General features: G+C 42.0%; 1 protein-coding gene across 1 annotated transcript in view; it reads left to right on the top strand.

Annotated features, from left to right (window-relative positions):
• inpp4b (inositol polyphosphate-4-phosphatase type II B) overlaps positions 1-16,031 on the top strand; it is a 245,706-nt gene that overhangs the window by 198,415 nt on the left and 31,260 nt on the right. Inside the window, 1 exon segment of the mRNA XM_083765321.1 lies at positions 13,300-13,483. Coding sequence (XP_083621447.1) covers positions 13,300-13,483 — 184 coding nt within the window.

The raw sequence follows: 16,031 nt of genomic DNA, 5'->3' as shown, positions 1-16,031 counted from the left end.
TAATGCCTAGTATAAGAGGGAAGCTGCAGGGGCAGTGAGTTAGTTCAGTTGGGCTTGAGGCAACCAGAAGGTAACACTCCGGGAGAGCTGCTAGGGGGCCCTTGATGGAAGGGTTATAGTAAGCCTAATAGAGTTTCTCAAGTTCTGGGTTTGGTTTCCTATTTGCTTTCAATTAATTTTCTGTCTTTTGTAAGTTTAGTCTTCAGTGTTTCTTTTGTTTGTTAGACCAGTGTTTCTACTGTAAATACATAGAGTAGTATGTTACACTTTTTCTTTTAAATATTTTTATTGTTTTTTAAGTTTTTTCACATACAGTTACTTACTTTACAAACCGTTACAAAGGACATACTTTGCCAAACTGACATAACATATAAACAAAACAAAAAACAACAACATTAGGACGGGGGGGGTTCCTCCAGTGCATCTGCGCCATCATTCCCACCATACCATAGGAAGCAAAACCAAATGAAAAACAAGCAAAAAGAAAAACAAATCAAGATAGCCACATTATTACACATATCTCGAGCCCATACACATAGTTTTTTTTTTTTTTTTTTTTCCTATCCTACATCTGTCTAATCAATGGGGCATTGGGCCTTTAGAAGGATCCGAGATATTTCAACAGGGAAATAGTCTAATAGTGGGGCCCGTATGTTACACTTTAAAATGTGTGTTATGACTTGTGAATGTGTGATTTGTGATGTCTCTGTTTAAGCTCGGTTTGGTCTAAATGGGAGGGGCCTAGCCTTTATAAGGAGCACCTGCCACTGCCCAGCAATCAGTGTAGGATTGTAGGGAGCAGAGCAGACCTTGAAAGAGCCAACCTGGCCAGTGGTCTGTAAATACCTATTTTGTGTTTGGGTAGTCTGAATGACCATTTCATGTGGACTCTGCAAAGGTGAATAAAAAACGGTTTTGATTTTGCTAAAGGATTTGCCATGAGTGCCTTTTTGGAGTATTTTGAGAGCTGGTTCAGTGCCAATTTTGGTCTACACTACCTTCACTCAGTGTGACAATGCTGCAGTCCTGATTGCAAATTGCTCACCAGATCTGAATGTTTAGAGATTTGACTAGTATTTGTGTGTTGTTGGTTGATGATTTGAGATTTTATGTGAGAAGTGTGTGCAACAACTGAACATTGTGTGTAGTGTTTGGACAACAAGGTAATTTATAATTGACATCAGAGTGTAAAGAAGGAAAGCCAGAGTCTAATGCAGCTGATAAGGGTGATGTAGACAGTGCAAATTGTTAACAAAGAAAAACTGTAATATTACATTAACATTCATATTTTCCTCACACCAGTGGGCCCCGGTCCACAGGTTGAGAATGACTGCAGTAGAGAACACATCAGCATTGCCTTCTATAAGTGTAGAACCCTCGCTGTTCAGGTTAATCTGTGAGGTCATTGTCCATTATACACAGGGTCAAGTTTGTGTTGGAGGGTTCATCTGAAACAGATGTCCCCTAGAGCAGATGGGTCAGACCGCACTGCAGTAATGCTTTGTTCACATTGGAGTGACACACAAAAAAACATGAAGCTAGAAGCACGAAGCTACTGTAGAAGCAAAAACTGGGTGTGCCTGCATGAGGTTATGAGTGGCAGCTGTCAGTGTACATATCAGCATATGTGTCCACTTGGTGTGCTGGAAAACAAAATGGCTGTGTGAACAGGAGTGCATTGCCCAGCTCTTTTGGAGGTTTGAAGTTAGCTATAGTCTTTTGCGTCAAGCTGTGTGGAAGAGTGGCACATCTACTCTTCTTCCGGTTGCCTGACTATGACACACATCTCCCTTATTTTTTGGTTGAGGTTACAGTAGTCTCTCATAGGGCACAGGATTTCAATACCTGGCTGCATTGAGAGAGGGAGAGAGAGAGAGAGAGAGAGAGGCTAAGGAAGGACACAGACCCAGTTTGTAAATGTAACAATGTCCCTGTTGTATAATATCGCCAAACGGTAAACACATGGCGTTTCAGAACACAGACCTTCCTGAGGCACCCTTTTTGGTTTCATTGTCTACTGCGGTCGTAGTGTTACCATGTCTGCTTATTATAAGCGAATTTCTAATGTTGTTTAAACCAGTGGTTGTGAGACATGTTCAGGTCAAGACCCTCCCAAATTAATATGTATTTGTCCGGAAACCGCCATCTGAAACTGTCTCGGGCCAGGAACTCCCCATACAATGTCATGGGGAGTTGTCATTTGTTTCGAGATGTTTGGAAAATGATCTACAAAGGTTTAAACTGGTTAAACTGATATACCGGTAGTCACTTCTTTTGGGCTTGTTTTCATAGACATGGTTGCTTATTTCTCTCGAAAAATCTGGCAACATTGGTCGTAATGTCTGTAGCAGTCCACCGCAGCTGTCTAAATGACGAAGGAGGCGTTGGAAGTCACCTGGGGTGCCACGGGGGCCATACTGCTGACGTCGCCGCATTTTGCCCCCGCAGCTTGTCAGCAGCAAGCCAGGAGAACTACATTAATTTCCCCTCTCCACTATTAATTAGCCGAACGGCGGAGACGCTGGCTTAATTAGACCACCAGGCCCCACCGAGCTCACTTCTCCTCTCTCCCTCTCTCATTACTGTCAAAACCAATTCCTATTGATCATTTAGGATTATGAAGAGGGGGAAAAAAAGATACGAGGGAAGGAGGAAGTTTTTGCTAATCGTCGCTGTTGTTGCTAGTTTTAGTAATGTCTGCTAATGACTGGACTTGTACACTCACTCACGACTCAAGATAGATTGCTGCCCTTGAATCATCACTGGAGAAGTCACGTCTGAGGGGAGAGTGTTTTTTCCTAGACCCCTTGTCTCTGTTTGCTTGTGTGAAATGTGCCCTAGCGAAATACGAGACAGGCTCATGTGCAGATTAATAAACTGTTTGCACACGAGAGGGATACAGGGAAATCTGTGGCCTACTTTAAGAATTAGCAAGTGGGTTAAGTCATTATCAACTGAGGTGGTAAGGATGGATGTCCAAATATTTGCTAGAAACTCCCCCCAGATAAACCTTTTTTTCTAGCATGGGTATTTCCTTAAACCGAAGGCAAAGGGATTTGGTGGTTACATGGCTCCAACTGTTCCTCAGGACCTAGATTAATAATAATAATAATAATAGCTCAAATTTATATAGCACTTTTCTAAATACCCAAATTAAGCGCTTTACATGGGAACACTAGGAACAGACTTTATTAAGAAAAAAGAAAATCAAAGCAAAACATAACAGATACAGGGTTAAAAAGATAAAAGGATTAATGGTGCTTTTCTATGGGATAGTTAATTGCATTCACCTGGTGTCCTAGGTCTAAATTAGTCCCTGGTTAGATAATGGCTAGAATGAAAAGCAGCAGTATCTACCACTGGTAATAACAGAATTCTTGTTAATTGTTCAATTCTGTACAAAAAAATTAATAATGGAAGTTTTTTTTTTTTTAATCTTTGTTACTTAGTAATAGTATATTGTAAGGTTTACTTTCATGTCAGCAATAATTTTGTAAGACTATAGGTTTATCAAAGTTTATCAAATAATAGCCTGGCCCAGCTATTCTGGTATAGAAGGTAGTGTAGGCCAGGGTGCTGCCGGGACAATGCACTGGATCACATTGGTTCACCGATCTGAGCGCCTGTCTCCGCCTACCTCCACCCACCTCCGCCCCTCCCCTCCCTGGTAGAAAACAGCAGACAACACCCCTCTGCGCTGTAGTTCACTCCCACTCCTGACCAGGAAATGTGTCTCGTTTCCCCAGGCTTTCATTTTTTCAGCGGTTTCAAGGCGGTCATCACAGATCAGTGAACCAATAGGACCCACCGGCTGTTTTCGCAGGCAAATTTGAATCCGCCACTCTAGACCAGAAATCACACTGGCTGGGCCAGGCTAGTTCGGCTATTACAACTTTTGTGGGACAGTCTTGTACGACAAAGTAGGGCCTTAATTTTCGCCCAAAAAAATAAAACGTAAAAAGTTGAAATAGGGAGATTATCAGATTAAGGTTATTGCTGCCTGACAGCACAATTTTGTAACGCAGATATACTGTAGATGTGACGTTTACCGGCATAAGGAATTACATCATACTACTAAACTGTATGATAAACTTGCATGTTTGATGTATTAAAATCCTACATAGAAAGTACAGTAACACTGACTACACTGAGTAATGCTCTAAAAGCTTAACAAATATGTATTAAGGTTCCTTACTAGCTGGGAGGGAATTCGGCCAAAATCATCAAGATTGTGCACTTGGTGACAAGTTTTTGATATTCGGCATGGTGTTAGGTATGGGCATAAGGTTTTGAAAAACCATCGCAAATGAGTTGGGCTCGCCTCCTAGTGGTCTGTTTACAATGGATCCAATATTAGCACTACTTTAGCGGGGGATTTTTCAGAATAATGGCGCCAGAGTGCCAAGCAGATGGGCAGATTTTACTCTGAAAAGCCCGCCTTACATTTCCCCCAAAAACCGGGAGGTATAATGGTATAATTGCGAACGCAGTGAGCCACTTACTATGACAGCAAGGGCTGAATGTCTGTGTGTGTGTGTGTGTCACGCTGTTACACCACCCGCCCGCCACCAGAGGGCGCAGCTGTAGCACACACACACACACACACACACACACACAGGGCGCAGCTGTAGCACACACACACACACACACACACACACACAACCACACACACACGAGCTGCGTTCGCTTCACGCGTTTGCGCGTCTTACTTGTAATATAACTACCTCGCGCTAGTAAGTCTGATCTCAGAACATCTGATCAAAGGCATGGACAGCGCCGTAGATTCAGAGATAATAGCAAGGCCCGCAAACAAGGAAGTGAATGGCTGTGCGCTTGCAGCGCAAAACATGTCCAGGAGCTCTGAGCAAGGCGTTGCCGATAGCAACGGCCGCTGTCAAAAAAACCTATTTCAGTGATCCCGTTTTATATCATTAAAAAGGACCTAAAGACGTGCCTACATGTCTGAGGCACCCTGCGGTTTGAATTGAGAGGACGAGTCGTGTATACACATCATTAGCATCATAAATGTTGTTATGTCAAAATAATTGATAGAATATATTTCCAATGGATTCTATTACTATTTGGTATGCTAAATAACATAATACAACTTCGGGATATGTAATCTTAGTTCTGGAAAGGCATCATTTTCAAGATGGTATCCACAATGGCTGCTGTGAGCTTAAAATACCTAAGTGTAGCATACCCAATAGTAACATAATCCATTGATAATTTAATTCTATCAATTATTTGGGGTTTCAATCTGACTTATCTAATATTGGATTCATTGCAAACAGACCACTAGGGGGCGAGCCCAACTCGTTTGTGATGGTTTTTGAAAACCTTATAGGTCTACCCCATAGAGTATATATATCTATAGAGAAGACACCCGAGTTCTCCTCCCATCCACTTGCATTGAGTTGCTCAAAAGCGCATGAGGCGGTTTCACTCCTCCTTCCGGGTAGGAACAGAGTGCATTCTGGGACGGATTGCAATGGTGAGTGGCCCCAAACACATGAACGCGCTGCCGTTGAACGCGCACGAGCGTCGTCCGTCGTGAACATGTACAATGATAGTCAACGGACAGCGTGTTCATGTGTTTGGGGCCAGGCTGCAATACCTTCATTCGCCCACTATGTCCATTTCGCCTCAAGATTTCCTCTGGGTGCCTTCTCTATAAATATATATACTCTAAGGTCTACCCATACCTAACACCAGGGGTCCCCAATTAGCGGCCCGCGGGCCATCTGCGTCCCGCGGAGCGCCCCCTTGTGGCCCACGGAAGAATTAAAAACAATGGGGGGGGGGTCCCAGATATAAATGGCATTAAATTGGGGTCAGTAGCCTCTGCATGTCAAACTGGGGGTCCTTTACAAATGGGGTCTTGCCCTGAACATTAATTTCAGGGCAAGACCTCGACCTCGCGCGTGCCGACTCGGCCCCCAGCCTGGTACCGTAGTCAAAATATGGCCCTTGAGGAAAATTAATTGGGGACACCATGCCAAAAATCTAAAACTTAATTTTCATGAATTCCCTCCCAGCTCTACACCATAGAAGACATGACATTTCGAGCCTCTCTGCTCTTCATCAGACGGTATTTTTGTTCTATTAAAATCCTACATAAACATGCCAATACACATTGTGCTCCCATTGATTTACTTTGAGGGATTTGTGGTAACTTCTTAGGTTAAATCGGTTCACTTCATTTCATGATCTGATTTCAGCTACAAAATCATAATGTTTCAACCCAGACAGATGCCCTTCATTCATTTTTGTGTGAATTATGTGAATACGAGTCCCTCTAGGAATTTGCGATTGCAAGGATTAACACAAATTTAAGGAATTATCTCCCTGGAATAACTGCAAGAATAATGAACCCAATACATTCCCATCACAATATTTCCGCATAATTGTCAAACTGGAGGAAAGCTGTTACACACAGCAAGGTGTGCTTTCTAGAACAAGTTATGTACGCTGGTTCCCCGTAGGCCGTAGGCTATTGTTGATCATTTTGTTGCTGCCCCAAACACATACTGTAGATAGCCTACAGTGACTTCCAGGTGTCTTTATAATCGCCATGAGAAGAGAAGGCGCACACAGTTTGTAATTTAGCATTGACGAACTGCATGCCCATGACGGGGGCGGCGGTGGCTCAGGGGTAGAGTGCCTGGATGGTAACCGTAAGGTTGCCAGTTCGAACCCGGGCTCCCCCAGAGTTACTGTCGAAGTGTCCTTGAGCAAGACACTGAACCCCTAATTGCTCCCGATGTGCTAGTTGGTGCCTTGCATGGTTTCCGCTGCCATCGGTGTATGAATGTGTGTGTGAATGGGTGAATGTAATGCACAATCTCTGTAAAGCGCCTTGGATAAAGGCGCTATATAAATGCACCATTTACCATTTTTTACCATGACTAGTGTGGTGAAGGTGTACTTCTTTGGCCAAATGTGATTAGCATAATAAATACTGTAGTACAATTAAAAGTACAGTATGGAACTTTTATTTGCATGCTATGATTCAACTTTCATGGTCTTTATGAGTAGTGATACATTTACACGTCTGAACTCCACTACAGAAGTACCCAAACCTTGATTCAGATGATGTAGTCTAAAATACTGTTTCCTAATCAAATTGTCTAGCATAATACTGTGAATGCTATTTAATGGATTATTTTATCCAAAGGAGATTTCCATACAGTCCTCAGTATACGAGATTCAGTACAACATACTCCTCCCATAAATTAGACCTTATTAAGTAAAGTGATATATAAATTGCTTGAGTGTGAGTTGTAAACTGACAACCATCTTGAGGGAAATTAATTAAGACTTGAATAGTTAATTGAGTTTTTATTAAATACGATTGTCATGAATTTGGCTTAATAAGCTTAGGAGAAACGTAGCACATGACATACTTTAAAATGAATTGGAGTACTTACTTCTGTTCAGATGTGCACCTTTCCCATCTATGTGCTTTCTTCACATTATACACATTCATGTTATGGGTTTATACTGTTTATATCAATGGTTCCAAACCTGTAGACTGGGGCCTACAGGTATATTCATACCTATGATTAATACATACCAATAAATAAGCACATCGAGTATACTACATTGGTATATTGATCCAAGCCAGAACATAATCGATTGATTGATTGATTGATTGATTGATTGATTGATTGATTGATTGAAGTATTTATTAACCGTTTGCAGAATTACAGTACATTTAAAGCACAACTCAATACAAAAAACAAAACTAAATACGATAAACATTCTCTGAAAATGCACGCTGCTCATTCATTTGACCACTTAAGTGGTCAGATGGACTGCAGATCGGGCGATAGGCTGCCTCGTTAAGTGGTCAGACGGGTGGGCCGTGAACACTTTCATGATTTTCAGGTGGGCCCTGATCTAGAAAAGATTGAGACCTGCTGGTCTATAACTTTACTTGGTTTGCCATCTTGACTTACACGTGAGTGCTTGGACAGTACTGCTTGACAGTACTGCTGATGAGGCAATTCAAGTTCCTTTGATTTAGCCAAGCCTTAGAGTGGATCAATTCCTCCAGCATCAGGTGGTAGGTCCCTGCATTCATTAGTGCCTGCATGGGCTCACTAATGGGATTGGATTTGTACTTATGTGTCAACAAGGCCGTTATTGAATCTCTTTGTGAATTCTCTGTGTCTTCTGCCGCACCATCCCCAACTCACTTTCTCAGCGCACTCCTATTGGATTTTCTTATCCTCCTTCACAGTAAAGTGATCATTTAACACATTTTTGCACTTTAAGAGTGATATTTTTTGGTTTAAACAAAAGGTTTTTGTTAACACTCCGATTGCCCGTGGTTATTTAATCCAGGGGTTCCCAACCTTTATATAGTCACGGACCGGCTGACAGTTCATAAAATGTCCACGGACCGACGGGGGACGGGGGGACGGGGGGGGTGGGGGTAGGGTCGCCAAAACCAAACGTTCTCATGGAAGACAGTTGACTGGCCCTTAAATAGGCTATACCCGCTGCTATAGGCCTATTATTGTGATATATCATTGACCTAAATGACGTTATATAATTATCAACAATGATAGTATGATTATTTTTAAAGGGTTAGGCTTATGTCATAAATTGCTTTGGATATGTGGAAAACTTTAGGCCACTACTTTACCTGGATAACATCATCTTTTCATTTTGACATGAAATAATAATCCTGTACCGTCACCGTGTAGCGTTTGGTTTCATTAGCGCGATCGTGACAAAATAGCCTACAGCTGCTGCATGAACGGTAAAGATACCAAAGATTGGACAGTGCTACGCAACATGGAAGTAACACTGACTCGAAGCCGTTTATAAATCAGTCAGTGAACGGACGAGTCAACTTTTCACCACCGTTTGGTGTGTCGTCGTCCGTCCGTCCGCCCCCCGCCACCCCCCGCACATCAGAAGCGTTTTCAAAGAGACGAGTAGGATACAAAGGAAGCCTGCATTCCAATGGGTGATTGCGCTCTACGCGCAACGGCCATCTTGTCTGTTCTGGTGTTTGTCCTCTCTCTTTTCTCAGTGTTTTCAAATGGATTTTTATACGACGGGAAACCTTGGAATTCCCCTCTCGCGTACCAGTGTCCCGCGGACCGGCACCGGTCCACTTACCGGTGGTTGGGAACCTCTGATTAATCCATTAAATCATAGCGCCCCGCCGCCCGGCGATTTACAGTAGCGGACCGGATTTTACCGATGGACCGGATGTTATCCCGGATGTGGCTGTAGCAATGTAGCCGATCGACAACAACGGGAGGTATGATTAAATCTACCGCGACGGGACCAAGGAAAAACCTCTGGCCTGCCATTTTATACCACCAGGAGGCCAACTTATGTGAAACAATTTTTTTAATATATATATATTAGTCCTTCAGATTTCATCCAAATGTCACGCAATCGGTACACATGATCTTTAGAGTCATGGGATCTGTCTGATCTTTTTTATATTGATCTTTTCTATCGTGGTTTCTAAAGTTTGCAGGTGTGGCCCATTTTGAACATTTTCCTCAAATAATGAACACAGCATCCAATTGCTGTGAAACTTTACATTTCCACTATGTTTTAACATTCCCATATTGTCTATTGGCTATTAACTGCTACTTCTATGATCACTCAATACCAAACCATGCACGCCCACAACAAACATCCTGACCTGGTGGAGTACTTAAGTACTCACATGTTTACTTAAGTAAAAGTATAAATACTGCAATGTAGATGTAATGTTACAATTCCCAAATTCAAATGAAAATAGCCAACCAATGTGTCGCGATGTGACACATTGTGAGCTTGTAGATCTGCTATTTTCAAATAGCCGAAATGTATATAGGGTTGAAGTGATTAATGTATGTTTTCTAATCAAAATTAACTAGTAGCCTAACTAAAGTTTTCAAATAATTGTAGTGGAGTAAAAGTAAAAATGTTGGCTCTGAGATGTAGTGGAGTAAAAGTATTGGAAATTGAAAATACTCCAGTAAATTACAAATACCGTTAAGTACAGTACTTAAGTAAATGTACTTAGTTACTGTCCATCACTAGTGGAGACCTATAGCCTGGCTTGGCCAGACTCATAGCGTGGATTGACTGACACTTCTCGTAACATTGCATACATTTTATTTCGGGCATACTAATGAGACCACACGGACTGTTAGGAAAGTGCCCCATCTTGTGACAAAGCAGAATTACTACACATATAATAGACCTGGGTACATAAAAATACATACATTTTATTTTGATTGTATTGTTCCACTTTTTGCATTGGCAATGTAAACGTACATTTTCTTATGTCAATAAAGCCCTTTGAATTGAAATGTGTAATTGACATCTGCTGGACAGGTAGGAGCGACACAGCACAGCCATGTCAGTATGAAAGGCTAGAATGGTCATGGGGTGAACAGTTCTGTATGGCTGGATATACTCACACTGGGTTTCTCTCTCTCTCTCTCTCTCTCTCTCTCTCTCTCTCTCTCTCTCTCTCTCTCTCTCTCTCTCTCTGTGTCCTCCATTTTTACTGAGGCCTTTGTTTGGTTCAGAGGCAGTGAGTGGCCGTTCTCCAAGGGGCTCATTAGCTGTGATAAGACCAGGGTTTTAATAAAGCTAGCCTGTGGAAGTAGCAGCGCAGTGGCTAGCTTCCTTCCAATCTGCCCCTGTGCAGCTCATTTGTTGTTTTCAGGTAGGGATGTTTTTTGTCTCAAAGGGGGATTTGTCTTAGGATGCATCTTTCTTCATCACACACAACTAAAATGGAAGAACATTACCACGAGTAATGGGAGTACCTTAATGCCCTCGCAAGTCGGCGGTCGCTCTGTATCTCACCCTCTTTATGATTATATTTCCTTCAAATCTGATGACTGCCGAATCTGATGACTGCTGATTTGCCCACTGTTCCCTTCAATTTCAATCTTTCCCTGATGCCATGGAAAATCAGTTGAAGAAGAGTTGTTGAAAGAGACTTTTAGCTGAAAAGACTGTTTGATTGGTTTGATTGTGAGGGATTTCCCCCGAAACTAGGAAGTGGAACTAATTGACAGGTGTGTGTGTGTGTGTGTGTGTGTGTGTGTGTGTGTGTGTGTGTGTGTGTGTGTGTGTGTGTGTGTGTGTGTGTGTGTGTGTGTGTGTGTGTGTGTGTGTGTGTGTGTGTGTGTGTGTGTGTGTGTGTGTGTGTGTGTGTGTGTATGTGTGCGTGTGCGTGCGCGTGCGTGCGTGTGCGTGCGTGCGTGCGACCTAGCGTCCTCCCCTATGTAAGAAATAGCCAGAGTGAGAACTATTTTCAATGGCGTCCTAAAATGCCCTCACAACTATAGTAATACGAACATGTGTGCGTGTACTGTATTGTACATGCTCATGCATGTGAGTGCGTGCCTGCGTGCGTCTGAGTTTAAATAGCTGCCCAGAAATTATGCTGGGGTATTAATTATGCACGAGGTGAATATGTTGTCTGACAGTGATTGGACAGGCGGTGCAGTTTGCCTGCATTCAGCCACTGGGAAAACATGTAAAGATGCTGCTGCAACACCACAATGAAATGTAATGTGAACACGGACATACACACACCCAATTTGCAAACACATGCTGTAGATGCGTGCACGCATGCACACACAGGCACACATGCACACGTGTGCGCGCGCGCGCACACACACACACACACACACACACACACACACACACACACACGTACTGTATGTGTAGCAGTAGTGGCTCAGTGATTAAACACCCAGAGGGGAATCCCCTTTAGGCTAGTGGTTAAGATGTTAGCTTTCCATGCGGGAGACCAGGGTTCAAATCCTGGGTGTTACATATGCACACACACAGCTGCTCCGGGCACGTTATTAACCCCAGCATCCTCGTTCTGGGGGGAACGATGTGAGCCCTCAGCGTTATACTTTTAGCTTTGCTTGCGTAATGTCTGTACTACTGTAATGTCTACTGTTTGCAACTTGTTGATAAAGTATTCAAATCAATCAATCAATTGCCGAAGACATTTGGTGTATATAAGCGTAATGTTCATCAGCAAGGGCAGAATCCATTTGTACCGGCCAGTCCGATGGGTAGATCTCTTCTACACTAGCACTAACATTTTTGTCTCAATTTGTTTTACGAAATTGTCAACATATTTTTTTAGTTTTAGTCGTCACAGGCTTGTTTTTATTTCATTTTTTATTTTGTTTTCATCAGTGAAATAAGGTAGTCGACAAACATGTTTTGTCATAGTTTTAGTCGACAAAATTAATACTGGTGTAGCATGAAAAAAGAGCATCCAAGTACAGTTACAACTTGCACCCTTATCAGTCCATTTGGTTCCATTTGCACACTGTAAGATAATTAACATTCTGAATTGTACAGTGTAGACACTGACAGTATAGACACCGGTAGAAAGGAAAGAATCCCAAGCCTCCTGCAATGTATAACTCCAAACATGGCTCCAGTAACATCCAACTGATTTTGGCAGCAGGGCTCACTAATGCCTTCAGAGAATGAATATGCCATATTGTGTTACCAGGTAATATGGTTAAAGGATCCAAGAGAGGCCTGTTTGTAATTACCCAACACCCCACCCAGCTCAATCAATGGACCAGTACAGTTTGTAAATTGGACAAAATAACGGTGTGACAACAGAACCCTCGTCTCGCACTACAATTCACAATCATGTCACATACACGTGCCCGGAATAGAAATTAACTGCCATAATGAATTTCCCACAATGGCTGCATGTTTCATAACTCTTGAGGCAGTGGATACTCTGTCAGCAGACATTGATTGGATCTAAATAACTGTGTGGGCTTGAGCTTCTGGCTATATTATCATCGACCCAACCTTCAACCTTATGCAATTCTTTTAGCTTTGATTTCAGGCTGTATCTGGGGTGGGGCAGGATAATACTGTCCTTGAACATGAGGTTGTTTTGTTCAGAGGAAACCAATTATGTTTGTAGTATGTAATTTATTATATTTATTATAGCAATTTTGATAAACCCCATGGAATCTTTGAAAATGTCATTGAGTCCATCCATAGGATAGGCCTGTGAGCTGTGAGCAACAAAGTGGAGCTTTTTGTATATAAAAGCAATGCTCCTGAATAACCGAAGACTTTCTCTCTCCCCCTTCCTCTCTTATGTTCTCATCACTTCACCAGTCACCACCAACCCCAAACAAACCATCTCAAGTTCAAGTTTTGCTGTATTATCGCATTATTTGGAATGAAAGTCAAGAACAATATTAACAAAGCATCTATATTTACCCCCCCCCCTCTCTCTCTCTCTCTCTCTATCTCTCTCTAAAGCTTCAGCACAGCGTACCAGTGTATCTACTACTCCCCAGAGCACACAGCCAAAGCCCAGGAAGTACTGAGCACCATAAGCCAGCTTCAGCCTCTCATCTCCAGCCTGGCCGACGAGCTGCTGCAAAGGGCCCAGGAGCGCTCGGCCCCTGGCCTGAGGGACGCGCTGAAACATCTGGCCGAAAAGGTGAGAATTGACCACCTCCGAACCACCACTAAACCTAATGGTTTCTGCTTGCTTGTATCTGTATCGCATTAAGCTACACGTGTTTCTCTAATGTTACACAATATAACTAATAATAATAACCCAATGACATGAAAACACTTATTTGTTCATTTGAGGGGTACAGAATATTAGAAAATAGAAGATGTAAACATGCCAGAATTAGCAAGAACGCTACTTTGCATTCGTAGTACCAAGGCAGGTAACAAAAACATTATACATGACGATATACAAATACTCAAGTAGAGAAACGCCTACTTTTCAGAGTACGGCACACCTGGTAGGGAGGGAAAACAACAAAACTAAATGTTTCGCCAAAAAATGTCAGAGATGGAGCCAAGTATATAGCCAGTGTTTGTGGAAAGCATGCAGAACGCAGCGGTATGAGGCTTTTCTCTATGTGATGTTGTGTGATACTTCAACCACAATAGGTCCATTTTTGAATTCTGAGCTCTGGCATCAAGTTCATGTAAGCAGCCCATAGTTCTATAAGCCTATTGCCTGTAGTTATAGTTGACTAGCACCTAGTGTGCGATGACCTTCATTCATTTATGTGCAAAGAGTCTCACTCCCATGATGTTGTGTGGCCAGACAATGTATCATAGTTTAGACATAGTTTAAGACTTGGTAAGTAAAATTTAAAATGTGTGTCTTCGCAAAAAAAGGTTAATGAGTTAGTGGTCTAGGTTTGATGTATGACTTCACTAACATTATGATGTCAATCTGAAGGGACTACTGAATGTCAGTGACATTTGCCACCTTTGATATTCTGTTGAAATGATTATTGTTTCTCACCCTTAGTGTTTGTGCACCTCAAGGTTTCTCATATTCTCCCCCCAAGAGGCTGTTCCTCAGAGCTTTCTCTCTAGACATAGGCATAGGCAATAGGCATAACAAAGATCTGCGCAGATCTGCTGTGTTGTTTTATTCTCAGGTCTCCAAACCAGATGGGATGAGCAGCAATAACACTTGATTTATACTCGTGTCGTATGACACGTTGCATTGCGGTGCTGAGAGCTTGTAGATCGGCTATTTTCAGCTAGAGAGACCATCATACAACAAAGTATAAATCTGGCTTTGCCTGCAGACCTCTATGTGTGTCACTGGTTTAACGAGGCTGCCAACAAAACCAAACGTTTCAATGGAACGTAAATATTGAACCTTCAAAGGGTCCGGAATCCTATTGACATGGTCTCACACTTGTACACACGTATAATGTCCATAACTCATCTTAAAAATGCCAAAACAACAAAAGTGAAAAGCAGGGTTTATAAGGACGTGACATTTTATTATTTATTTATTATCGGTTGATTTACATCTGGTGCTGTCAGGCTGCAATCTGTTATTAGGTGAGATCATTTTTTCTCACCACTGTGGAATGGAGGCTAAATCAACCTTTACCTTTGCTCTGTCACCAGCTCATCGCACTCCTCCGCTCTTGCATACTTAGTTTATTTGTGTGTGGATGTGTACGATGTACTTGTACTTCATGAAAATCTAATCTGACCATACGCATGAATTATAGCAGGCTCACAGACAATGTAGAGTAGGTTCCGCCTTAAAGGGCTTAAACCCTATTGTTGTCTTTATTTATCCTTCTTCTCTTACTGCCATTTTGCAAGGGAGATGATAAATGGAAAATTACATTTTCAACAATGATTGGAATTCTGCATTACCTGCACAACATTTGACCTCAATCGTCCTGATGTGGGCTCTATAGTCTATACATAAAGTTAAAAATGTTGACCTTGTAAACTTGTAAACTCCTACACTGTGAGTCTGATTTACACAAACCTTTCTACAGACATCCATACTCACTATAAAAAGTTGCGTCAAGAACTGCTAAAGGTCATCTGACTCATCTGACTTCAGAACATTTTGGTCCGAATGCTTTCAAAATGTCCATGGATAATTATTGCATTATTAAAGCTTACAGTGTGCAGTATATATTTTATGGAATCTTATTTAGATTGGAAGGTATTGGCCAATGAACATCAAAGGGGTGTGTATGAAAAGCTATCACTAGCTTAGATTGAACAGTCTTTGATGTACAGCTTATTGTTTCATGGTGAATGTTACACCAATATTTAATTTGAATTAGAACATTGAAATGAAACCAAATCTGTTGTCCAAATACATGAATCTGTTGACCCTCTTGCTCTCAGAGTTACAAAAGCTCTTTTAAGCCACCTGCACGGTCATATTGAACTTAATTCCTGCTATATACGGTATATCGTTTATGAACAGCCAATTCAGTTCTTTGTGCCTTTGCATTGCTGCATCCCTGTGTGTGTGTGTGTGTGTGTGTGTGTGTGTGTGTGTGTGTTCTGTCCTGCGTTGCTACATCATGGTTCTCGGTCGGTTGGGGCTGTGTGTGTGTACATGACGAGTCAAGTCAAGTGGCCGTCTTTCACGTCCTCTTCACGCTGGTTACGACGACCCCAGTCTTTTACGCTTCTTGATTACTTTTTTTTCTCTTTTCTGTTTTTGCCAAAGTGCAACTCAGAAGGAG

Source organism: Protomyctophum parallelum (genome assembly GCF_964188405.1).
Source record: "Protomyctophum parallelum genome assembly, chromosome: 5".
Taxonomy (NCBI): Eukaryota; Metazoa; Chordata; class Actinopteri; order Myctophiformes; family Myctophidae; genus Protomyctophum; species Protomyctophum parallelum.
Note: the sequence above shows the minus strand (reverse complement) of the source record. Positions and strands in the feature narration are given on the sequence as shown.